At 32.6% G+C, this 27,231-nt stretch overlaps 2 protein-coding genes across 5 annotated transcripts; one reads left to right on the forward strand and one right to left on the reverse strand.

Annotated features, from left to right (window-relative positions):
• Nucleotides 1-1,190: 1,190 nt before the first annotated feature.
• On the forward strand, nucleotides 1,191-3,387 carry LOC110996531. Its single transcript, XM_022264254.2, has 2 exons — nucleotides 1,191-1,678; nucleotides 3,051-3,387. The coding sequence occupies exons 1-2, from the start codon at nucleotides 1,372-1,374 to the stop codon at nucleotides 3,176-3,178; spliced, it is 435 nt and encodes a 144-aa protein (XP_022119946.1). The 5' UTR covers nucleotides 1,191-1,371; the 3' UTR covers nucleotides 3,179-3,387.
• Nucleotides 3,333-26,835, reverse strand: LOC110996529 (probable WRKY transcription factor protein 1). 4 transcript variants are annotated; one of them, XM_045633014.1, is made up of 29 exons: nucleotides 26,423-26,834; nucleotides 25,926-26,034; nucleotides 25,465-25,647; nucleotides 25,196-25,293; nucleotides 24,573-24,767; nucleotides 23,585-23,734; nucleotides 22,937-23,446; nucleotides 22,289-22,444; nucleotides 22,040-22,132; nucleotides 21,468-21,635; nucleotides 20,684-20,803; nucleotides 19,430-19,535; nucleotides 18,390-18,479; nucleotides 17,529-17,628; nucleotides 16,454-16,620; nucleotides 16,189-16,299; nucleotides 15,112-15,254; nucleotides 14,562-14,638; nucleotides 13,047-13,122; nucleotides 12,166-12,248; nucleotides 11,517-11,592; nucleotides 9,634-9,715; nucleotides 8,883-8,950; nucleotides 8,168-8,288; nucleotides 7,307-7,422; nucleotides 6,501-6,598; nucleotides 4,383-5,757; nucleotides 3,617-3,692; nucleotides 3,333-3,451 (listed from the first exon to the last, which is right to left on the reverse strand). In XM_045633014.1, exons 1-29 carry the CDS (start codon nucleotides 26,555-26,557, stop codon nucleotides 3,447-3,449), a joined length of 4,887 nt encoding a protein of 1,628 aa, XP_045488970.1. In that variant the 5' UTR covers nucleotides 26,558-26,834; the 3' UTR covers nucleotides 3,333-3,446. The 4 variants fall into 4 exon arrangements, with proteins under 4 accessions (XP_045488970.1, XP_045488969.1, XP_045488971.1 ...); XM_045633013.1 differs by having other exon boundaries at nucleotides 3,333-3,692; nucleotides 26,423-26,835; XM_045633015.1 differs by lacking the exon at nucleotides 26,423-26,834 and adding an exon at nucleotides 26,119-26,256 and having other exon boundaries at nucleotides 3,333-3,692.
• Between the last annotated feature and the right edge of the window lie 396 nt (nucleotides 26,836-27,231).

Below are 27,231 nucleotides of genomic sequence, written 5' to 3' on the forward strand. Positions count from 1 at the left end.
TAAATAAATTAAAAAAAATCTGCGCACTGTACAAGACGTCTAAAGAAGTTTTATTTTAAATATAAGTTAAATAGTTTAAGTATAAAATGTGTACGACACTATGACCATTAATGTCATAATTTCAACTTATGGTAACGGTTTCAATTAAATTCCTTTGCAGTATGAACTTAATAGATTTCATCAATAATTCTTCTTCTAGAAAAGATTTATTATAAAAATTAGACCTAATATTTTTAAAGTGAAACTTCTTTAGTCGCACGAGGGTAATGTTTTTAACGGATGAAATATCACAAAGATGTGCAGCGTTTTTGTTGAAGGAACGGGAGAGGGCAATAGAAACCAATTCAGAGAGAGTGAGAAAGGGAGACCGAGAAAAAAATTCACGCTGTTGGTTTATGTTTTCGTTTAGAAGTTACAAATTAGAACTTTAATGGCAATTGTGTCGCATAACGTTATGTGCAGTAAACGCAGATTTTTATATTATTATTACCACGTATACAGTGTAAACATAAATATACAAATACATGGAGTGATCGTATACTATTACTGGTGCATGATCTATTGGGTCTTTTACCTCAATAATAATTAATATTATCAATATCAGTAGTAATGATTAATTTACAAAGAAGTTTCAATTACACATATTATGTACTTTGTACGCACGCATTTTTTTAAATAATAAATGTAGTCTTTCGAATATATTATTGAAAGTGATTCAATAACTTTGTTAAGCACATACACAGTTTTTAACACAAACAGCCTTTCCTATTCTATGAGTGGAAAAAATAATAATTAAAAAATTATCGACACGTACATGATTAGTTTGCACGCTGTGAAAAAAAAGTACATTTCTAGCAGCACATGAACTGATAGTTAATACCAGCACAGCACTAACAATAGTTAATAGTAAAATTCTTATTCTGACGGATGCTTAGTACATCATATGAAACAGATTCATGATTTATTAAATAAATAAATATTATTTAATTATTCAGTAAATATTTTGATGTTTGGCCTACTAAGGTATGAACACAGGTTCAGTTTGTTGGCAAATCTGCATTTTTATGATAAGTCGTTGCCAATGGACTTTGTATCCGGCTAATAAATAAAAAAAAAAATTATAAGTCGATGTAGAGTATTTACCACAGAATACTAGTACTTCCAGCGAAGTATATGGTATTTAAAATATTATTCTATGGTTTGTAGCGTCATTCAACAAACAATAAAAATTAAGTCGAGGAAAAGAACACTGAAAACACTTATTCTATATTCTAACCTGTTGCTATCGTTAAATATCGAATCTAAAAGACTTGTTGTTCTGTAAGCTAGGCAATATAAGTACAGTGTATTTATCGCATCATACGTTTTAAAATGCCTGCTAGCAGTATTAACTTCTACCACATGCAAGATGCCAAAAATAATTTTGACGCCATCCGGCCTGCACCCATTTGCAGTGAATCTAATTATTTTATGGGTCAATGTCGCAACCTTCATATATCAACGAACTGCTATTATGGGTATCACAATTCTAGTAACAGATCTGAACCTATCCAAGATACGGAAATGATAGAAACTACTATTGATAATCCATTGAAGAATCCGCCAGTCATTGAAAACAACACAAGAAAGAGGTGTGCTGAAGAAAACGAACATTCGCGCTGTAAACGACAAAGGCAGGGTAAGCATTTTAATTATTTCTTGATCTTGAAGCCTGATTGAAATTAACATTTTAATTTGCTTGTCCTATAATAAAATACTCTTTCAATGAGGCTTCAATATATATAATTTTTCAAATTTTCAGAGAATGGCTTTAAAAGTTGGGACATCATAAATGAAGTCTTATATATATAGTTGATTTTCAGGTTAACTCTTGTTTTGTTGCTTTCTCTTATTGTTAATTTTATGAATTGTTGTAAGCATAGTATTAAGTGAAAAAAAGCCCAGTGTTTAGGCCATTGGGTTTCTATAATAATAATATTTGTGTTTAATGTGTTAGCTTACATTATTAAATTTTAGCCATAAAGAAATGGTTTACTTGTTTATACTATCCATTTTAGTTCTATACATATTTAACAAAAAATGAAAGTGCTGTTTTAGACAATTTATATAAACAAGAGAAATATTCACCATTTATGTTACAATACTTAGTGTATTTCATTCAATTTTTTTTCATAATTCTCTTCAGAAGATTTTATTCTATGAAAACACTGAAATTGTATACTAAAATTTTACAGTCTAGGAAAGTCAGTAAAGGAACACTATCACAACACTGGCATTTTTAAAACTAGTGAGAGCAGTACGAAAACTCTCCTTGGCACTTAAGAATAAAATCTATGTTTACAATTATTATTATCCTGATTTCAATACTTTATATCTTATCACATACACTTGTTAAGATCTTCTGACAGAATTAATGTAATAATATGTATTGTAGAAAGTCAAAACTTGTCAATGTGTATACATTATCATCTAAATATAAAAAAATTACTATATAAGCATTAAAAACTATATAATTGAAACTGTCTTTGAGGTCTATGCAAAACTATATAAGTGTTTTAAAAAAATAGTAATAGTTTTATAACAATTATATATTATTATAATAAGGTTATTTATTAATTTAAGGTTTTTAATATTATTTAAAATGGATAAATCATTTGTTTTCAAAATAATTTTCTCTTACCAATAGGTAAAATAATCCATGTTTAATTATTATTAATTTTAGGTGAATTTAATTTAATTAAAAAAATGTAATTTATGTGGTAGTATTAAGATAATAATTCTCAAGAAAAAGCAACAAAAGTTGAGTGGACTTCCTATGAAAAAATGAAAGGGCACACTGTGACAGAATTTGATTTATTTCAGAGGTTATGGTGCCACCGACTTCCAACTACAACCCATGTTTACTGCGTCCAACCCACAACAATCCAGATATTTCTCGTTGTCTCATGGTCCATATGTTATAGCTTGTAAAACAAAGAAATACTGTACAAATTTTTATACTTAATGTTATTAAGTTAACAGATTTTAAGTAATGTTAATTTTATCTACAGAAGTACAAACAATGAAAAAACATGGACCTGAGACTAACGAGAATTTGAAATTGGATTCTACATCAGAGGAATTAATGGCAACCTTATATTGGCATATTCACGGCGGGAACTTTTATCAGTGTGTGTGACTAAAATTTCAGACTAACAGTGATAATTGACTATGATAAAAGACTATAAGTACTAAGTTAGAAAGTTTTTCTTTCAAGTATTATAATATCAAAGGTTTTTTCTAAATAAAGGTAAACTAGGAAAAGGGCGGTTTTTTATTTAAAAACAATCAGATTACATTTTGATATTTTATTTGTTCTAAATAAATATTACATAAATTATGTTGAGACAAGCATTGCAAAATAATAGTATATTGAATAATACAAGAACCATCAAAAACTTCGGAGTTTAATCTGAAAGAAAAATACGAAAATGAGTATATTTATGTTTTTTTCTGTTGCAGGTGCAGTGTTAGAAGAACTAATTTAAAATTTGTTACAGGGATCGCTCAGACTAAAATGCTAACTATGTGTAGCTGTTTGAGTGTTTTGTTAATCAATATGATTTATTAATATCACCTTTCTGTTTTTCAGATTTGTCTTCCATATGCAGCCTTGTTGGCACACGGTCAAGTCCGAGCCATTCTGCTTCAGCCTTTAATGCAAATATTGTTCAAATTTATACACTATATTTAAACTTTTTTTAAAGTTAGTAATAAATGAATTAATTGATGAAACTATCTGTGATAATATGTACCTGATTTACTATAAATAATTATATTGTAATAAATGTTATTTTTGAATATTTTGTTTTTATATCTTCAGTGAAAGACCAAAATATATGCAAGAAAAAACCCATAGTGGTTTATGTACACAATTAAGCAAAATATGTCCGAATTCTTCGCAAAGAAAATCATGGCACCACTGAGTGAAACCCAAATGCTGGTTTAAAGAAAAAAAAATCATAATCCTTTTCCAAGGTTGTTTTAAGTATTTACAAGCCAAGTTTTTAACATTATGATAGAAAAATTAAACTGGGGTCTTATTTATAGTATAAATATCAACAGTAATTTAAAAAAAGCACTATCCTTTGACATGTCAAAATTAGAGAAGAAATAGATAAGAATTAAAAATGCGAAAAACGTTTTCATATTTATTTATATTAAAATACAAGTAGAAAACTGCAAAAGGTGCAATATAAGCGTTAAATAGGAAAAATACCATGAGCTAGCAGGAATACTTACTTAGTAGTTTCGTTAATAATTATGAACGCTCAGTTATTGCTATAGCGAGCAGCACAATTTATAAGTGGAAGACATCTACAATAAAGTACTTGTTGTATTACCTCTGTAGGGGTGACTTCCTCCGTGTCGACAACATCCGGTAGAGCCTCCGCATTACCGCCATCATCCTGTCTATTTCCGGCGTTCTCGCTCACATCCGATCGACACGTCTGGTCGGCTTCAGCCAAATCGCCGTTAAGCATTTCCGAACACGTTATAAGATCGGATTTCCCTTCTTGGCTATTGTTCGTGTCTGTTGAATCCATGTCCATATGAACATGTCCAGGCCAAATGTACGGACATCCGTTCATCTGATGCATCTGAGTGTCGCTGGAACCAAATAGACTCAGAGATCCCGCAACATCCTGCAAATTCGGCTCCGATTCACTATGGTGATTGTCCTCTTCGACGCTTAGCATGGCTGGCAAGTTTTCTATTATGTCGCTGTAGACGTCGCAAACCCTCATCCCATCATATTTCAAGAGAGATTCGAGGAGTTTCTTAGCATGTCTGTTGTCATTTGCATTATTGATCACAACATTCGCAAATGTCTCTAAAAGCTCCGGATTGAAGATATCCTCACTCTTTACGACTAGGAACCGTAGGATTCTGTTGTCGATCTGCGGTAGGCCGTTCTGTACGTCACAATAATTATCATGTTCCGTCGTTGTCGTGGTGACAGCTTCCATTGGGTAATCCTCTTGTGTGGTATCGGTTTGGTTCTCTACAGCCGCATTGTACTGAGATATTTGACGGATTGCCTGAAGAACTCTCTGCCTGAGACGGTCGGAGCTGATGTGCGTCAGTTCCTTGAATAATTGTATGAGGAAATCCGGATGAGATTCGTTGACACCAATGAGGGTGGTGACCTCGGAGTAAATGCTCTCCCGGAGTATATCGAAGAGCCTTGAGGCGGCCATTTCTTGGCTGGTTGTATTCGCTTCGGAGGTGCTAGCGATATTAATGTTACTGGTTTGGGAGAACTCCAACGCGTTGTAGTTTCTCCTGTTGGCAGAGTTTTTGGAGGGTAGTTTCGCGCTGGACTTTTTCTTATTGAGATTCGAATGGGACTGAATTATCTCTGGGATTGGGTTAGTAATATTGAGGTTTCTGTTGGCGGCTTCTTGTCTGCTGATGTTAGCAGCGGAGTCGTTCTGATTGCGCGGAACGGGTGCGTCTTCGTTCTGATTGAGGTTTAGAACGTCTGGGGCGGATGAGAAAGATAGAGATCGTTCGTAGGCCACGTTTGCTTGAGAGTTTCGCATTTGCTCTTCCGCTCTAGGGTCGTTTGTGTTTCGTTTGGGCGTGGCACAGGGCGAGGCCTGGGCGGAGCCTCTTCGTAATGAGTTGTGCGAGCGTTCGAGAGGCGGATTGGTGGAACTTGGACCGCCGGCGTTCGTCTTGCTATTTGTTGAGAGAAGATTTTGGCGGGAGTAACTGCAATGGAAACATTGCATTTTATTATTGCTATAATAATAAATAAAAAATAAGATTTACATGCAAAATTCAGAGTCGACACTCGAGCCATGACTCCTGTATATCAAGATCTATAACGACATATTATTTATATCTATTTGTTAACTCTAAGACCTACAAATATTAATACAACTATGATTGTCATATAAATTATTAATTTGATTATTGTAATCAGGGATTTTGGAATACATCTCGACAGTACAATACTTTCGACAAGGCTGACCCACTAAAGAAATCGTACGGAAATGACAATAGCTCGTTTTGTCACGTGACCAATTCCATACAAATTCTATTAAGGTGGCACATCATTCGAAAAGCGATCTCTCAAGCACTAGTAAAAACAGGGTAAAACAGAATTGTATATAATCTATGTTAAATTGAATAAATAAAACAAATATAACGTTAGAAAACATTACTTAAGACCACACACAATACTTGATTTCTTTTTTAAATTCTTGTAAATAAATTTACATGGGCGTCCGAAAATATCTCGTCTTTACAGAAAAAAAAATGAGAAAATTAAAAAAAAATGATATGAAAACGTAAAACCATGCAATAAGGTCCAAAATCACACAATCCTTACCCTAATAAATAATATAAACTACTTAAACTAATGCTCTATGGTTTTAACATCTGAAATAGAAATCATAAATTATAGACACAATTTAAAGATACACAAAAAAAGCAAAACCTTTATTATTTACCTTCTAAAATTATCCCAATAGTTATTGGCTCGATTTCCGGGCGGAACTTGATTGTTCAGCGTGTGGGACGCTGTTTCCGCCCGCCAACGCTCTTCCAACTGGAATTACAAACAATCTTAAAAACATGGTTTATTTAGAAAAGTATTTGCTTTGTTAAAAATTATAATGTCTGTATAAAGAGTGGTTGTCTGGAAGAAATCGCTCTAAAGCGATAAGGCCGCCAGTTGCTTGTCATTAAATTATGATTAATATTTTCCTTTTATGTAATGCAACGAAGTGTTAATAAATAAATAAATAAATAATTGATTTGCGAACTGGCAATATACATTAAGAAACATTTTTTATGACGTTTGTGAGAGATCCTAATTAAATTAAAAATTAAAAAAATATGATGAAGTGCAAGATTGCGAATCCTTGTTTACAATATAAATTAATAATAATCAAAAAATAAATTTGTTTTATTTATCTAAATATTTATTAAAATTTTAAGTTTTTTAATTAAAAATATAGCCAAAACATTATATACGACGAATTTTGAAGTGTGTTTGCGTGTGTGTGTGTGAAAATTTTATGGTTTTAAAACCCCATTCGATTATCTTATTTCCTTCGTAAATAAGCGTTTGAAGATAATATATAATAGCTTGGCTTAGCTGATTAAGTAATACCGATGGTCATTCACATTACCAGAAGCCTCGCAAGTGCGTTGCCGGCCTTTCAAGAATTGGTTGGCCTTTTCTTGAAGGACCCTAAGTCGAATTGGTTCGGAAATACTTCAGTGGGTAATAGTGTATAATGTTAATACTTACGTGATTGATCTGCTGCCTCATATGATGAATATCCCGTTGCTGCATGAGTATTTGTTGCCAACACCAAGCGCCCCAAGAATTGCACGAACATCCGCAGGCGCAGCCACACATTACACCTGCAAACCATTAACGGTGTAACAAAGTGCGTCGTACCGATGTAGTCGGGGCGTAATTCCCGACGCGTCAAATAGTAGCAGTGATATATAAAGTCCCTGGACACTATGGCAGGGGAGTAGAGTGAAAAATTAAATTTAAAAAAAAAACAAAGTACGTCGAGAATTCTTTATATATTTGTTTTGGAAATTTTTTGTAGCAGCTTTATTTACTTTGAGCAGTGTTGGCCTAGTGGCTTTAGCTTGCGACTCACATACCTGAGGTCGTAGGTTCGATCCCGGGCTGTGCACCAATGGAGTTTCTTTCTATGTGTGTGTTTACATTTCCTCGATGAAGGAAAACATCGTGAGGTAACCGACATGTCTTAGACCCAAAAAAAAAAGTCGACGAGTGTCAGGCAGAGGCTGATCACCTACTTGCCTATTAGGTTAAAAAAAAAATCATGAAAAAGATTCATAAATCTGAGGCCAAGACCTAAAGAGATTGTAGAGCCACTGATTTTTTTATTTACTTTACCTGTCAGACATTTTAGATGGAAATTATGTAAAATGCCGTAGATTTACTACTAAGTTTCATGTGGTAAACTTAATAAATAAATAAATAGAGCTATCTCAATCAAACACTATAAGAGTGTAAAAGACAGCTCCACTGATTTGGAACGAATGTAGATTTAAAAATTAAAAAAAAAAAACAAACAAGACATTGTATTGAAGTTGCAATATAGCATAGTATTGTTCATAAACTCACCACCAAATGGCATCATCATATTAAAAGGCATGGATGGGGGGTATGTCATCTGTGGCGTTCCCAGGAGACGATCCATGGTTTGCGAGTGACTGTTCTGGGTAAATTGATTGGCTCGCATGTCCTGTAAAAAAATGTGTGTGTGTAATTACACACGTAAGAAGTGAAACTTCTTTATGACCTAATTTTTCGAAAAATGATCTACTATATGCAACTTTACAGAAATTGGTTAAATAAAGTTAAATGAGAAAAGTTTAACAAAAGGCTTTTAGTATCACAGACTTGAATACAAATAATACAATTATTTCATTTTACCTCATTACTACTAAGATTATTACACAAATTCATTAATTATAATACAATTATTACTATCATTGTTATCGTTATTATATATTTTTGTTATTAATGGCTTCGAATATCTTCGAGTCAACCGTGGTAGGGACAAGAAAAAGTTGGCTCGTAACGAAATATTGTGACGCGTAACCGAAAAATGTAACTGTATTTTTTTCAAAAATATCTTAACAGAGACCGTCGGAAGTGAAAAATAAAATAAAATTTAATTTGACAAATAAATTTTAATAATCTATGAGTCCTCAAAATGGGACCCATTTGGAAATATATGTCTAGGCCCATGGACACTCGATGCCAGGTGGCACGTGAGTGCGTAGCTGTCCTTTTAACAATTCACCACGCCCACATAAGATATAAATATATGTACCTGATTAGATTTAGAATTCCAACATGGCGGCGGCATGTGAGGATACGGCATATTTGTAGCATTATCAACTGAAACAAAAATTGAGTAGATATTTTTTAAAGTGAAACTTTTATTACATCGTCTCAAACTTTGTGGTCTGTGTGGCGCATGTCGCGTGACGGTCGCCCGCGGAGTAGGGATAAAGTGAAAGGCGCTCGTCATAGCAGCCAAGGCCAATATGGCGGCGCACATAGTTCGCAGCAGCTGACCGTGTAGTGTATAGACTATTATTCATTTGTTCCAGTGTTCCACGGACCAGACTATTTTAATATGTGTATAAAATCTAAATATTTGTTAAGTATTATGTATGTCGTACTCTCTAAGACACAGAATTGAATAAAAATATTAGTTGCAGACTTAGTCTACTTTTATACGTCCCAGTTGTTTCAAATGTAAAATTTCAGTTTTCTTTAGTTTTATTTAATGTATCTTTATCTATTAATGCTTGTTTTTTGTTTCATATACATCTTAATATATTATTTATCTATGTAATCTGTTTTAAATTTCTGTATTGTCATATAATATGTATAAGTTTAAGCTGTAAGATTACTTATAATTAAATAAATGAAATTAATAAGTAATTTAAATACACTTAGTGTTTTTTTTTTGGGATTCTTCCAGCGGTTAATGAAGGAAAGGGCCAGTGCCTTCACTTAATTCCCAAGTAAAGGTATCAATCAGACCAAAATCAATAATAGAAAAATATTCTTACCGTTTTGTGAAACAGGCGGCGTCATGTTATTCGGTTCCAGACGAGGTTCGTGTCGCGAATTGTTTTGATTATTTTGAGGCAACTGTAAATATTATTAAGATTATACTTCTAGCCCTAAGATTTGTACCCCGCAAAATCAACGGATATTAAGAGGTAGACGAAGATGCAAAAATTTGACATAAATTCTTAAATAATACTTCATACAAAATATTTCACTTCTCCGTACATAGCTTTCATTAAGACAAATTTGGCTTTGGAAATATAAAAGTACTAGTGACCCGCCCCAGCTTCGCATGGGTGCAATGCTGATGAAAAGCAGGTTTTTATTATGTATTGTTATTTCCGTCGCTGGAAAGCTCCGATAATATACGCGTTCAATCGCTGCTAAATAAGCTGTAATGGGCTGTATAGATCTATATTAAATGAACAATGTATTCAAGGTATTTCATTGGTTAAGGATTAATGCTGTATTGGTTAAAATCGCTTCGTCCATATGTAAATCCATAAATCACGGACTTTTCTGTAGACCTTTTCAATCTGTACAATACTTAGTACATTATTTTGATAATACTCGTAGGGTTCAGCCTGCGTTTGCAATGTAAGCGGGAAAAATTTAATTATTTACGACATCACATTAGAAACCTCAAAAATAACAGTACTTCTCCACTATTTAATGGATGTTATTATACATATAAACCTTCCTCTTGAATCACTCTATCTATTAAAAAACCTCATCAAAATCCGTTGCGTAGTTTCAAAGATTTAAGCATACAAAGGGACATAGGGACAGAGAAAGCGACTTTGTTTTATACTATGTAGTGATACAGTAAACTTAAGTGTGCAATTCGTTCGCGGGTCAAGTACTTAGTGCATAACAAAGTAGTGATAATATTTCTTGCGATATAAGACATGAAATAATACGACAATAAATAAACAAACAAAAATCATTTATTCAATATATAAGAATACACGAAGAATAAGGAAAATAAACGAAAATAAACGAAAATAAACGAAGATACACCAACATAAACGAAGATAGACGAAAATAAACGAATATAGACGAAAATAAACGAAAATAAACGAAATTACACGAAAATAAACGAAGATATACGAAAATAAACGAAATTACACGAAAATAAACGGAAATAAACGAAGATAAACGAAATTACACGAAAATAAACGAAAATAAACGAAGATAAACGAAATTACACGAAAATAAACGAAGACACACGAAAATAAACGAAGATACACAAAAATAAACGAATATACTGTTAATTGTAATGAAATTACGGTTGTGTTGTTGTTAGTTTTCGTTCAAACAACTTTATAACAACTATAGTTAGTAACCACTTAAGTTTACGGCTCAGGCAATTCGCTAGTATATCGCTTGTCCAAGTTATCACATCGGTAGCTCAAATAGAGCCGAACAAACCGTGCCATCCAGCCTCTTATATTATGTTAAATGAAGGAATAATCTGGAATAAACTAGTTTAGAATAATTGAGAAGCAATAAGTCGTTTGATGTGTCGCCCGTGAGTATAAGTATCTGATGTTAAATATATCAAATAAACCAAAAATTTTTTTTTGTTGGGTTTTTTCGAAATATACCGCGGGCCAATAAAAAAATATTTAAAAGCTGGCAACACACGCGAGTCTTGTGGAAAGGCGCTAATGGGTGTCAATTAGTGCCAAGCTCTGCATATTTGTCCCCCTGTTCTAAAATTATCTTTGTCATAGATTCCACTCTAATACGTGTAAAAGTACACAAGAGTACAAAAGAAAGAAAGAGACAGAGGAAGAGGTAGAAGTAAAGAGAGACAGGGACAAATAGTAAATTAGTTGAAGAAAGGTTTATAAAAACTACGTATAATGAATAGACATACGTGCTCGTTGGCTTCAAGACGATCTTGTGTTCGTCGACGCTGTCGGTTCCGCTGATTCGACTTGCCTCTTGACGCACTGTAATTTTATCAAAACACCTTTTATTATATAAAAAAATATGGGCTTTATTATTTATTACTGACTATGGGACTTGAGCTATAAAAATGTATAATTTTAATCGAATATCGGTTTTTTATCCGGCATCTTATAAGACATACGATGCATGTAAGTTGTTTTTGTTTTATCATTGTTAATTTACACTAATACACCTTATATTTCATTTAAAATCATTGTCCAACAAAATTTACGCCTAGACAGCGTATGCGTTTGTTTATTATTTACAAGCCACGTCATTGTCGACCACATCTAGTGTTGCCAGTTCAGGGGATTGCCGTCTAGATTTAGGGGTTCCATCCTAGGGGATTTCAGGGGAGAAATCCAATCATAATTCGGCTGTGTTTGCTGTTTGGGTTTGCATATATACCGCGATACCTAATAACTTTTTTAGTAAATTAATTATTAATTGACAAGTTGAATAAAGAAAAATATATGTTCTGAAATATGTGCTTTATATGGGGAAATATGGACTAAATAACACTTTTACATATTATAAATAGCCTAAGTTTCGGTAGATTAAAGTGAAATAAATACCTGTCAGTATCGCTACAGTATGCACTCGCATGCTGGGACGGGGCTGTGTTTGAACGGCTGCCGAGCGCGCTGTCACCGCCACCCTGAAATTAAATTTTAAAGTAATAAAATATCGTATTCCATTAGAAATACGCCCTAAAAAAAAGTCTTGCCCCAAGTTAAACATACAAAATTATTGGGACAAAGGTCCACACAAGTCACAACGTACGTTGGTTACGTTGTTTCTTGCATATAATCAGTGTATTTATTTAAGATACTTACGGGTCGGGTGCATAATATGGATATAATGGAGACTGGTTCTACGGGTACCAAGTAGAAACCTGAGGCTTACGTCTAAGCTTTTGGATGTACCGCGCGCACATTCCAACTTGGTTGGCAAAGCGCCACTCACGCGAGAAATACAAATAATTAACAAAATTTCTATTAAGGAAGCTCTATCTGTTTGTACACTATCTGAATTCACAAGAGTTGCTTGCTATATTATTAGTTATAAGATTTAGGGCCTGTTTCACAATGTATGGATAAAGTGCCAAATAGCTATGCAACACATAAATTATTCGAAAGATAAAAGTTCCAAATAAGATACTTCACATTTCATGACGTATAGCGCTATCTGACAGTCGTGAAACGCAAAAATACTATTTATCCTACCAATAAGTAACAAATAGCTTATTTGGAACTTATCCGGACATTGTGAAACAGGCCCTTAGGCATACAATTTTTTTTAATTTTTTGCTTAATGGTTTTCATGTACCTAGAATAATTGACGTGGGTATTATTTTGGCGGAATTAGTAGTGACTGTTAAGGTAGAATAATGTAGTGGAATAAATAAATAAATTATAAAAATATATAATAATTACAATGCAAATGTATAACTTACTCTAAAATTTTCCGTTTCTCTAGAATGCTGCGAATCAATCTGAATATGTTCCGATGTTTCGGCTTCTTCAGGTTCACTGTATCATAAAAGAACATTACCATGGTAAAAAAACTATGTATCATGGTATCATTTCACAATAAATTTTGATTATCAATTATACATTAAAGCTCACATTCAAATATATTCAGGACAATGTATATGTAACTAAAACAATAATATAATAATCTTTTATAATAAAATCCCGATGCATGCATTTAAATTATCCAAACACATATAAGGCATAAAAAAGATGCTGCAGACATACATATTTTGGCACGACTCTAAGTTAACTAAGACAGCGCACGCTTACAACTGTTACCCACACTCTCAAATACAAAAAGAAATTATACGCACACATACTCATACAATCAGGCATACTTAAGTTTTTGGGCGACTTTTTTTTTGATTAGTTGTAACACTAAGAGATTTCTTATATATATTCTTGTGTCACGGGGTTAGTAACCGAACTCCTCCGAAACGGCTCGACCGATTCTCATGAAATTTTGTGTGCGTATTGGGTAGGTCTGAGAACCGAACAACATCTATTTTTCATCCCCCTAAATGTTGATGGTCCACCAGGGTAAATTTTTTTATTTATTTTTTAGACAAAATTTTTCGTTTTTATTTTTTACGATACACCATATAAAAATACATGCAACCCTAAATTTTCAGCCCTCTACAATCATCCCTTATGTTTTTTTTGTTAATTATAAACTTTAATTTTTTGGCACAAAAACATGGCAAAACAGCGTTTGCCGGGTCAGCTAGTTTCTTTATACAATCTTAGACATGCACCATGTACCACGGAATAATTGTACACTGAGCGTTGGCCATGCAGCACCACTATGTGGAATCAGCTGCCCACTGAAGTATTTTCAACCAATTCAACTTAGAATCCTTTAAGAAAAGAGCGTAGCAATTCTTGTAAATCGGCAACGCACATGCGTGCCTTCTGGCAATGTCCATGGGCGGCGGTATCACTTAACATCAGATGAGCCTCTTATGGCATAAAAAAATCTTTCCTAGTGTGTTGATAACATAGATCAATTTTGTCACAACACTTGTATTCTATATTTTCAATTACCACTGTTTAGCATTTACAAAACTCACTCACAACACACTCACAAATAACGCTATATATACAGTGTAATCTCTTTATAACGTTATCCTTTATAACAATAACGTCCCTGTAACGTTGAAGTTAGCCCAACTTTGTTGGTTAGCGTTAAAACCCCACATATTGAAACACTCTTTATAGCGACACAATTATCTATAACGAAGAAATGTGTTCATATTTGAAGACCGTAAATATTTATTATCGGTATAATTTTTTGGTTATGTCACATCCGAAGTCGGTCTAGCTTTTGTTATCCTATTGAGTTTCGTTATAAAGAGTTAACACTGTATATATGTATATAAAAATATCTTGCTATATATAGATTAAATAATTTGTATGGTTTACTTAGCAATACTAACCTATAGGACTGATTAGCGACGGAAACCGCTCGGGAATCCGCCTTAACTTGCGGCGATTCCGAGCTCGCGTTCATTACCTGAAGTTGACAAACTAAATCAATCATGATATAAGAAATTTTTATATAAAACTAGCTGCCCCCACGAACTTCTTTTCTCCTTCGTTTCACAAAATAAACTTAATTAATACTTTAGCCTAAATAACACGTGGTAATCATGATATTGAATTGTAGCTTATATGACACGTTTGTCGGTTTACCATAGCAGTGTATTGATTACTCAATCCAGTCGAAAATTATCGACATATTATGTTAGGATCTTTTGAAGTTAACAGATAATTGTGACTGTCAATTAATTATAGACAAATAATTTGCAATAAAATAAAATTGCGACTATAAATAAAGATCTAAGATATCCTATCTCATAAGTTGGACCACAGTGCTCACGGTGTGCCAATTTAATTTAAAATCGGTTAAGTAGTTTAGGAGTCCATCGCGGACAACCATCGTGACAGGAGATTTATATATATAAAATAAGTTTCTTCAACAATTACCTCTTTGTTAAGCAAAAGCTCCAATTCCCTTTGCTTCTCGGCAAGCAGAGCCCTCAGTTGCATCTGCCTCCTTTCAGCAGGCCCCGGGCAGGGCACACTGACTTCCTCATTCACTTTCTTCGGCTTTCGGCTTGCTTCGGCAACTAATCAATAATTGATATAGTAAGAAAAATATCTTGGTTGTCATGAACTACTGCGTCTGAAGGAAATTTGCAAATATGTCTGTATTTTGTCCGTTTCCTTACATAGAGAATTGGACAGACGTTGGACCACAATCCTAGTTATAAAGTGACCCAGCCTACTGAAAGGAGCGCCCGTTCAAGAGACGCATATTTTGATGAACACATTTTTTATTTATTTATTTATGCTTCATTGCCTTAATATACATAATTACACACATAAAAAAAACAAAAAAGTAAGTAGGTAACATAAGTTATTATGCAGCGGGCGGCTTTATCGCTAACAAGTGATTTCTTGCAGGCAACCCTAATATGGAACAATAAAAAAAAGACACACCTACAGAGGGTAACATGCAACTATAACTAAAATTAAATAAAATAAAATCTAAAGAAAACATATAAATAATAGTATGTATAAACAGACATGTAAAAGCTCTGTCAAAGGATAATTGACTCACAATCAATATAAGTTAAATATTAACTATAGAGACAGCAAAAGGGTATATGAATCACTGTTCAAGCAGAAAACATATATTTTTGAAGATATAGTTCTTTTGGCGCGTTAGGGAAAAATAATGAGAGTAAATTTTGACGATGTGCGCGCGCATCACAAAAAACCGACACTCTGAAGTTAGCTATAGTCAACATTTTAATTTATTCTATTTTTAGTGTAGTTTTCTCCACAAACGTAGAATGAGGCGAAACATAAAATTTCTGAAAATATTTTTATCGTGTTACGCCACAGACGTATATACAATGTATTATATTATATTATTAAAATAAACGTACTTATAACGCGTATACGTTCGTACGTACACACGATTTTTTGGAATCGAGCGTTGGATTTCATACTGCATTATAAACATAGTGTAACTGACTGAAATCGTCATTTACATACCTTTATTTGTAACGAGATCCTTGATACGAGCCCGTTCGCCCATTATCTTTTCGGTCTCCATTCGCAACTCCTGCGCCAGCTCTTGAAGCGAATTAATATTTGCTTCGTGACCTGAAAATTGAATATTTTTTATTAAAAAGGTTGCCTATTATAACTAAACTATGTAATTGCACACCCTTTAACAGAGATATACTAAGAGAAAACTATAAATATATTACAAAATTCGAGGAAAGATGTTATTGTTTGTTAGTTTTTTTTTACTTACTTTGCTGTGGTTGCATTTGCCGATTCTGGACATGATTCTGGGTCCGTTGCGAGTGATTTTGTCCGGAGTGTCCGTTCGTGAACTTGTGCCGATGCGGTAGTGAGTTCAAAACCCGACAAACACTACCTTCCCCGGACCATCCACCCACACTGCCCGATTCAGACTTACTGTAAAAAGCATATATCAAAAACTACTACACCAATTTTGATCATTGAACTGTTCTTAAACGGTCAAAATGCTATATTGAATAATATTTTAATAACCTTATTCTTCTCCTGATTTGTGTTAGTGTTTTTATTTATTCATTCACAAAAAACATACACCATCATTACGTAAGCCAATACGATATCGAAAAAATGTTCGACTCCCGATAATTTTTGTTAATAATTTTCCGTTCCCGTTTGTTTAAAAGTTCTAGTTCTGGTTTTCCTACTCTTCTTAGGGCCTGTTTCACAATGTATGGATAAAGTACCAAATAGCTATGCAACACATAAATTATTTGAAAGATAAAAGTTCCGAATAAGATACTTCACATTTCATGACGAATAGCGCTATCTGACAGTCGTGAAACGCAAAAATTCTGTTTATCCTACAAATAAGTAATAAATAGCTTATTTGGAACTTATCCGGACATTGTAAAACAGACCCTCTTCTATCAAACGTTAATAAGTCATGGTAATGTTAAATGATGGCAATTATAGACTGAAGTCAGCCACTTAAAAAAATATAACGCGCTTATTTCGAAATAAATATTTATGAATAATTCTATTTAGAGCAGTGTTGGCCTAGTGGTTTCAGCGTGCAACTCCTGCCTGAAGTCATAGGTTCGATCCCCGGCTGTGCACCAATAGACTTTCAAACGCGCATTTAACAATTCACTATAGCACCACTGAATATTATTAATAAATAACCATAATATATAAATTCAAAATTCGAGTGTACTCAAAGGACGGCAACGCACTCATTAAAAATAGGTGTCTATGGGCTGCGATTTCCCTTTTTGGACGTTCCGTAGGCTATTATTTGAAAAAGTCATGCATCTATATATTATATTATTGCCTCTAAAAAAACTCACTTGTCGTGTATATTATTAGAATGCGACGGCATATGGAAGGTGTCTTCCGTTGTTCCAGATAAATGATCCACTTCAAAGGTTTCCACTGACCTCATGAGATCTAAAAAAAAAGATTAATTTTCATACATAACATAACTATTGTCTATGCTATAACTATAGAATAGTCATAGTTATGTTTATGTTTTGACATACAGTCGAAACCGTTTACGACGACATCGTTTAAAATAACAACCCTTCCTAATTGTCTCTGTCATAATCTGTCTCTTTTTATCATTTATATGACAGAAAAGGACGAAAGATTGGCATTATGAAAAAACGTAAACTTACTTTTAAATAATCATCAATTAATCAAAAAGTCCACCAAAGTCGCAGACTAGTCCTAAATAATTGCCTTCGTCTATCTAATTGTCATTAAATTTGTCCAAGGACTTGATCAAAATATAATATGTATTTGTATTATTTAAGAATGACATACTATTCTATAGTCTTTTATTAACATAGCTTTTATACATTTAAATAAAACACTTTTTTACCGCATTGAAGAACTTATAATTATTTAACATAATAAAAAGAAAACGAAAAACGTCGGAAAACTTTAAAGTTATGTTAAATAATTATAAGTTCTTTTATCCGGTAAAAATGTGTTTTCTTTAAGAATGACATGTTTGTTTAGGTGTTCACTGGAATTTTACGGCATACATGCGACGCCATCTTGTGTCACATTTACCTTTGTAATGGATTTTCTAAATTAGTTTGAATTTTAACAGCCAATACTAAATTAACAATAAAAATTCGTTTTTAAAATCTTGTCAAAAAGCTTATTATGATAAATATGAAATAATTATGAATACATAATATAACCTTTAGTTTTTTGTAAGGCCGTCTTAATAGCTTTGATTTCCATGAGTTTGAAAGGATCTTCATTCTTCATATTGACTCCAGATTTGTTGCCTGAAAAAAAACACAATTAATTAAACTAAACGTCTTATCGCACTCAAAGTACATTCATCTCTTTCTGTCAAATTGTGTTTACTTCGTGATGAACAGAGACAGATGGATTATTTATGTAGAAGGGGATAAGTCCGTCTTATTGGACTCAAAATACTTTCCTCTCTTTCGGTCAAATTGTGTTTACACTGTGATGAAAAAGGATGATTTGTATTAACCACCCCCAAAAATTTACCACAAGAATTGTTCAAAAAATGTGTTTCTAATTTATGTCATGTTGTCGTCATGTTTTGTTTTGTTTGTATCATATAGTTATATTATTGAAACCTATTGTGGATACATCTAATGTGTTTATTTTATGTTTTATTTTTAACTTTATTTTTATTGTAAAGATGTATCTGTTTTGTTTCCAAATAAATAAATAAATATACATACATTTTCATGTACATATTTATAAAATTGTTATTTACACTATATTTATAAGTTGTATATGTGAAAAATGGTGTACCTACTTATAATGTTTGAAGTTTAAAAATTCCTTACTTAGCTGTTACCAATTGAATTAGTTTTAGTGCATGTTAATGCTAAACAGTACCAGTGAAAAAATATAACACTAGAACTTAGTGTCTTCCTTTAACAGAGTAAGTAGTGTTATTGGACACTTTTTTATGTATATCCTTTTTAGTAAGTTACGACTTAAATTAAAAAATTATATTATTTTTTTCAATAAATTATATTAAAAAAAAACTGTGTTATTATGGCCGACGCCATTTTGGCCATCGCTTGTAACTATGTTACATGTAGTATGTAGTTTTAATAAAACAAAATCTATTCTAGCAATTTTCTCAACTATATTGACGTCATTGACATCATTTCGATTGGAAAACTATCTTAGACAATTGAAATTAAAACATAAAGAAATACCAATCTCAATATGAAATTTAAATACATACATTTTCTGGAAGGCTCTTCCTCCCCACTGTCTTCACCCGAACTGGAATAGGTATTATGAGCCACGCCCATACTTGTGGCCATTTGCAATTTTTGGAATTCGGTAACCTAAAAAAATATTAGTAAGGATATAATAACTTTTTATATTTGTTGTTACTTTTTTTTAATACTATGTTAATATAATACTCTAGATGCTTCGTTGCTGACCACGACATTTAGACATGAGCTGCCCACTAAAGAGAGAAGAGGAGAAGAGAAGAGTTTTTCCTTTTTTTAAATAATATGTTACTTAAGAAAAGTTATTAGATTTGGCCATTCTTTCGATTGGAGTCATAAAATTAGGGGTGTTTTTTAAAATATATAAGTCGATTCCCAAGCGAGGCAAGTAACTTTTAGAAAATCTTTGGATGCAGAATTTACTAACTTTAAAAAATTACAAAGTCATCTTCAGCAAATACCCTATCTACGACATTTAAGGTGCTTTCCCTTCATGTACCATAACTTTGGGACGCCCTGTATAATATAACACAATTAAAATATTTATTAAACCGTGTTCTAGGTAGACCAAGACCTCAAACAAGCAACTTTTCTAGGTCCTACCGAGAAACCCCGATTAGCCAGCAGATCAAGCGGGTACACTCCAAAGAAGTTCCAATATACCGCTAACGCTACATTCTCCATCGCGCTCTGCCCTAAATAAGGATTATAGGACATTATGTCAAGTAATACGTCACGTGACACAAAGTGGTCAGTCGAAACAATGACGTAGCATGCTTGTAAACAATATCTCTAATCCTAATTCTGAGTTAAATATCGTCATTTAATATTTTTTATAAAATATAAAGCTTCACACAGAAATCACGTAAAATTGTCAATTGTACCACAAACATTAGAATTAATTTATGATGAAGTGATAAAATATTATAAGGATTGACTATATTATGACTCATATGTAATATCTATGTAAAATTCAATTTAAGATAAATTTGCACGCCATTGTATGTGTATAAGAATATGCGAACCACCATTGTACCACCAAGACATTATTGTATCATATTCTTGCAAATAAAAGTAAAAAAAATGCACAAAAACGTGTTTACAAGTTTGTTACGTCATAGGCGGCGCCATCTTGCATTGCCTTATGGCGGGTTGTAATAATTACAACTAAAATAATTTGTATAAATTCTATAGTCACTATTTATTCATGGAACTGCCTATTAACTCGTATAACCTGTATTAGGGTTTTGTGGTCTTACCAAGTTCTCCATATGCTGTTTCTTGAGTTGAAGATCACGCAATCTCCTATGCAACATTCGTCCTCGCTCCTGTAAGACACCCTCTGCATCTTCTTCCGCGTCACTTCTGTGACCTGCCTCCTACATAGAAGCAATATTTTAAAGCAAATTATTTCAAAACCAGGGGACGAAAAAATAATAATGCGAAGATAAAATGAGAACTTTCAGCAAAATTCCTTCGCTAATACATTTCTTAATTGAATTGCTGATAAAAGAAGTTTTAATAAAAAAATATCAAAGAAAATTCGATTTTTTTTTAACTCTTTTGTGGAGGCAACCCTGATTGCCCCTAACCTGGCACCCCTTGATTAAAGGTCCAAACCTGATTTTAAAATATATACCTAATTCCCATCATATTATCTATGGCACACATTTCTTCCACAAACTCTGGTGAAACGTTAACCTTAACTCGATAAGAATATTTATTCAACCTTACAAAATATCATATTAAGATTAACCAGAAATTTGAGGTCAAACTAAACTATTCATAACCTCCTTTCGCATTTCTTCTTGTCTTTGGTTGGTTATGGTATTTTTCTTGTCTATGGTTAGACTTAGATATTATTTATTATTATTAATTATTAATATGTATATAAACACACTAGCAGCTAAATAAGCTGATGCGAGCGTATTTTGAGATTTGGAAAATCTATCCAATCTAGTTTTTACTGTTTTTTCCCATAGACATTTTTATTGTAGTTAAAAAAAATTATGAATATAAAAATAAACGGTGATCTTGTTATACCTCGCTGCTAGCAATATTTCCATCCCGTATCGAGAACCGATCCTCCTGGTGCTGAGAATGATTCGAACGTGTTTCGTTAGAAAACACATCTTGGGGAAGAGTTGTCGCCACTCCTATTTGATTGGTCGCGTACATACGATTCGGGTTCGTATAATTCGCGTTCACATTCTGAAACGCAAATATTCCGTCAACTACGAACTAAAAAAACATTGTTTAACAGAGTTTATTGCCAGTTCTTCTCTTCCGTTCTACGCCCTTGATTTGAGAACTTTCAAGAAGCATATTTCTTTTTTGACGTCCGTAAGTGTACATTATGTTGCCTACATGAATAAATGATTTTTTAATTTGAAGCTTAAGTGCTCTAATTCTCTAAATATTAAATAAATTCTCTATGACAACGCTGTCATTTTCCGCGGTATTCTTGACATAATTTCAAGCGGAAACTGGCGTTTTCATTATTTGACAAATGACAGTTGACAATCGATATTTTTCACGTCACTTCAATGTCACTGTCACGATAACGATACTAATAAATAAATTTATAATACTAATAGGTCTTAGAATATTTATACCTGCGTATTTGAAAAGTTCTCATGTGATGTAGATGGATGATGCATCTCTTGGCTTTGCTTATTTAATTCTTCCAATTGCTGTTTGGCCTCCTCCTGAAAGTGATTTTATTAATTGTATTTAAATGTGTGTGTGTGTGTGTGTTGTTTGTTATTTTTTATTTTTAGAAGCTACATACCAACATATGGAACATATTCGCAGATTTTGCTGAAGTATTAGGGACACGTTAAATAATTTCCATATAAAATTACCTGATATTTAACCAGCATCTTCTGTTGTTGCTTCAAGGCGCTCAAACGCATCTGAGACATCTCCATTTTGTTCTTTATCTCATTTTGCCACAACTCATTCTCGCTGTATGCAGATCCATTGCTTTGAACCGATACGGGTCGAACTACGACATCTTGCTGTAAATTTAGAACAAAATTATTTATCTGTGTGATTCAAGATTAGACCCGTTAAATGGCTCATAAATTTATTCAAATTAGAAATATTTGCTTTGTCTTTCTTTCAGAGTTAAACTGCTAAAATTTTAAATTGGGGAATCATTTCTTTTAAGATACACGCATATTACACACAATTTTAGCAATAGATTTTTTTATATGATAGGAGGGCAATAAAAGACAGCTGCCGCAACTCATGTTAGTTACGTATGTACGTTGCAGGCTTTTAAATATATTCATCTTGGGGAACACAAACGAAAAGTTTTAACAAATTTTAAAATTTCAGCAATGTAAAATGGCTTAGGTTGTCGGAAGCCTAAGTCTAATTTTTATTTTTGAATGTAATAATGCTTCAAAGTATTAAATGTTAGATTCACTAAAATCCAATGACGCCTGTTAAAACGGTGAGTAACACACATAGGCCATGCAGCCAACAACACTAACACACTAAAGAACCTTTTCATCATTATTATTCGCATCTTTAGTGATACTTTTCATATCTTCTATAATCGCGATTTTTTCTGTGCACGATTTTATATTTTTCTTTAACATTTCGTTAAGGATTTCGTCATCTTTATTTATGTCTTCTGCATAATGTGTTTCTATTTCCTTTATTTCTACTCCACTAGTCTCAGACTGATCTAAATTCTTTACATTTTTGTCTTCATTAATCTTTTTAAGCGAATTTGTTTTATTGATTTGTTCGTTTTCTATATTTGTTACTTTTTTCGCAGGAACGTTGGCTTCACTTAAACAATTTACTGTGTTATCTTCGCTTGTTTCATGTTCCCTTTGCGTCTGACTTTCTTCTTCACTTGTGATTGCTTGCGGAGGATCTTCTAACGCACTTAAGGCTTCGGAATTCTTTTCCAGAAGAAGTATTTCTAATTTCTGTTCACTTTCTTTTAACTTCTGTATCATTTCAAGTAGTTCATCATATTCCTGTTTGGTGTGCTCAACGAATGCCTAAATTAAACGTAATTGAAATTTATATTGACTTTAAGCAACATTCTTGTTTAATAATTTAAAAGAAACCATTTATCGTGACCAGCTCATCTAACTTTTGAAGGAATATTTTATATATGAAGCCATATAAATACATACCTCATCTTCAGAGTTACGCATAGTATCAACAAGAGACGAAGTTACTCTTATATATTCCCTAATTTGGCCGAGTCTTCTTTCCACTGAAGCTGCATCCGGGCAGACTGCCACAATGGCCTCTCCTAGAGCACGGGCTGATTCTCTATGCACCTATTGACAAATTCAATCAAAAAGTAGATTAAGTTAGGTATATAATTAGTAAAGTATAGCTAATATATATCATATTAAGGGTCTGTTTCACAATGTCCGGATAAGTTCCAAATAAGCTATTTATTACTTATTGGTAGGATAAACAGTATTTTTGCGTTTCACGACTGTCAGATAGCGCTATTCGTCATGAAATGCCAAGTATATTATTCGGAACTTTTATATTTCGAATAATTTATGTGTTGCATAGTTATTTGGTACTTTATTCATACATTGTGAAACAGGCCCTAAGTGAGTAACAACTCTCAGGGCCTCTTGAGATTAATGAGTGGTCACCAGTATATAAAAATACTGGAACGCTGCAAACTCTTTAGCTCTAGGCCTCAGATTTTTGACTCTGTTTCATGATAATCAATTTAATTGGCAAGTAGGTGATCATAATCCTGTGCCGTACACACTCCCACAACATATTGGGTCTAAGATATGTCAGTTTACCCCGATGTTTTCCTTCACTGTTCATGTGGATGTTAAATGCGCCACAGAAAGTCCATTGGGGCAGCTGGGGATGGAACCTATGACCTCAGGGATGAGAGTCGCACACTAGGCTGACACTGCTCTTGTTAGCGAATATAATGTTTAAAATGCAACAACTGCCATCTAGTGATCACCATCAAAATTAACTAATTCATAAACCATTTGGTCCATTTTTAAGGAATTTAAGAATTTAATTTAATTTCATATTAAGGAATAAAAACAAGCAAGTAAATAGTTTTGTTTTTTACTCAGTATACATTACATAACTAAATAAGTTTACACAATTTAAGTAATAATTAATACTTACATGATTATTTTCATTAATATTATTGAAACTTCCTTGTCCTTGGTCATACATATTGTTCATCATATTCACAGCTTTGGTAGATGATCGACTGTTAGAAACAGAAGCTGTGTTGTTGTTAGAATTATTATTACCTTCAAAATTATGTCTATTTGAATTCAAATTCCTGGCAAAATTCTTTCTATTCTGATTTTGAGCCTGCAAAGTTTAATTTAAGTAAAACATACTTTTCTATTTAACTAACATGGTTTTGTACACATCTTTAATACAAAAAAAAATCAAATTGAAAATTTAATCAAAATCAGTCTAGTTGTTTATGAAGACCACACAAAATAGAGATGATTAATAATTATTAAGATTTGAAATATTAACTTATACATTTGTTTAGTCACACAGATATAACAATAAAATAATTATAACAAAGAGATTTTTGTGTTAAATGATAAAGTATGCCTAGTTATTCACAAAGTAAAATAAATATGGAACAACAGAAAATTATAATAGAAAATATTGCCAATAGATTCAATCATTTAAATGCATACAAAATTTCAGTTAAATCTTTGTTGCCGTTAGAAAGTGAAGGATATACAAACATATATATTGAAGTAACATTTTATTCTACTTACAGTAAAGGTTTGGGGTATATTCCCTGCAACTGTGTTTGGTGTTGTAGGGTTCACTATCATAACAGCAGCCGCAGCGTGGTTTGAATGGGGAATTACACCTAAAACAGTTTAAAATTGTAAAATTTTCTAATATTGCCTAATTGAAGAAATTAAATAACATAATGAGCTTATCATTAATCAGTGATAATTTTTGCATCAGCTTAGTATGATAATTAATTAATTGTTCATTTTTGTCACAGATATAAAACATTGATTATTAAAAATAATACCATTCTGCATTTGATGAGCGTAAGGATGAAGGGAATGTGAACCAGAAGAGCTGGCATCATAATTTAAGTTGTCACGATCTCCAGAATGGTGTTCTCTGTTCTGAACTGTGAGCGGAAGTGCTCTAGGTTGTGGCCGTACTGGGACAAATCTCCCAAATCCACTTTCAAAGGCAACTGAATTATCTAAAAGGAAAAGATTTGTAAAACATTATAGAATATTATTTGCTATGATACTTTTTAAAAAGATATGGACAAATTTATATCAATGCAAAATCTACTTATAAAAAAATTGAAGGCACCCAATTGTCAAGTAAATAAAATGTATGTTTAAGAAGTATACTTTTACAAAACCATACACTTATATTTAATCTGGATACAACACACATATTGATAATGCTTGTATAGCAATGTACAAGTCAGTATGGTTTGAAACAGAAACTTAATATTAGGTTATTACTTACCTAAATCTGTAAAATCTTGATCCGATGTATTGTTTGTTTGCTTTCTAGACTGATTACTGTTACTACTTCTTGGATTGTATTCTGATACTGGCACCCAATCTAGGGAGGTCTAAAAAGTCAAACTCATAAAACACCACAACTAGCAAGACCTCATGAAATTAAACTTGTTATAAATACCTAATTAAAATGATACCTTTTTTGGACCAAACTTAGAAAGACAACCTCCCATAAGTTAATTAAATCTAATAATGAATGTAATTTAATAAAATTATAAATAGATTATCAAGAATTTTTCATATGAATAGCTCTAAGCAAATTGACTTGGCACTATTTTGGCGAACAGCCAATAAATATGGCACATTTCAATCTAAAAATACTTAATTCTCCTGTGTGAATCTTTGTTTCTGGTTTCAGTTATATGGTGCTTAAGCCGCGGTGAAGGTGCTTAAACTGTTGAAGACTTCATCTTTAATAATTAATTCAATGGGAATACTTACAGATACTAAATTTGATGCCATGTCTCTTCGAGTAGGTGTTACGGCTTCTTGAGGCACATTGCAATTGTTACGCACTTTCGTTTTAGGAATTGTTCCGGTATGACTTGGATGTCTGTCTTTATTTCCAGGAGCCATGGTATTACACCATAGGAATAAACGAAAGGATTTATAAAATGTTAGTTAAATAAGACAGTGTTATTTTTTTGTCATAGTCACATTAGAGAGCTAGCTCGAATTCCTAAATCACAATCTAATAAGAATTTATTATTTCAATCATTATAAGTGCACATATAATATCCGATTGTTCTGCTGAGATTTTATAATTCCCTATTTTTGTTTTTATTTTATAATCTTAAGGCGAAAATAGAATAAATGAAATCTTGCCAAAGATGGTCGATGGAAGCTGTCAGACAAACATATGACAGCTCACAGCAAGTAGCAACGCCATAGAGTAAAAGTATTACTGACACTGATAACTGACTTATCAGGAATTAGTAGGGAAAGAGAGAAGAAACTCGGCTAAAATTTAAAACCTAATCTTACTCTACTTTTAGCCAGTAAACTAAGACGTTACTATATTTAAATCGTTAATTCTAAAAAAATCTTCCAAAAATGAAGCAAGCAAATTTTAATAAAAAAAATAGTTTTTCAGGTTCGGTATCGCTTTAGCTACTCCTTTAAATGGTATATTACTTATACATTACTTACTATATATTGTTGGAGGTGGAATCATTAGAATAAATAAAATATTGTCATTTTTTCATAATCATTTATTGTGTAATAAAGTTCCATATTACCAGAGCTACTTT

Source organism: Pieris rapae, chromosome 22 (genome assembly GCF_905147795.1).
Source record: "Pieris rapae chromosome 22, ilPieRapa1.1, whole genome shotgun sequence".
Taxonomy (NCBI): Eukaryota; Metazoa; Arthropoda; class Insecta; order Lepidoptera; family Pieridae; genus Pieris; species Pieris rapae.

Bases quoted from the DNA above. Each gene is read 5' to 3' on its own strand.
- LOC110996531 (XM_022264254.2), top strand. From the start codon at position 1,372: ATGCCTGCTAGCAGTATTAACTTCTACCACATGCAAGATGCCAAAAAT. The intron at 1,679-3,050 runs GTAAGCATTTTA...TTTTATCTACAG, and splicing joins CTGTAAACGACAAAGGCAGG to AAGTACAAACAATGAAAAAA.
- LOC110996529 (XM_045633013.1), bottom strand. From the start codon at position 26,557: ATGGCTCCTGGAAATAAAGACAGACATCCAAGTCATACCGGAACAATT. The intron at 22,445-22,936 runs GTTCTTTAGTGT...CTAAATTTACAG, and splicing joins CGAATAATAATGATGAAAAG to CAAGATGTCGTAGTTCGACC. The intron at 22,133-22,288 runs GTAATTTTATAT...AATCACTTTCAG, and splicing joins AGATGCTGGTTAAATATCAG to GAGGAGGCCAAACAGCAATT.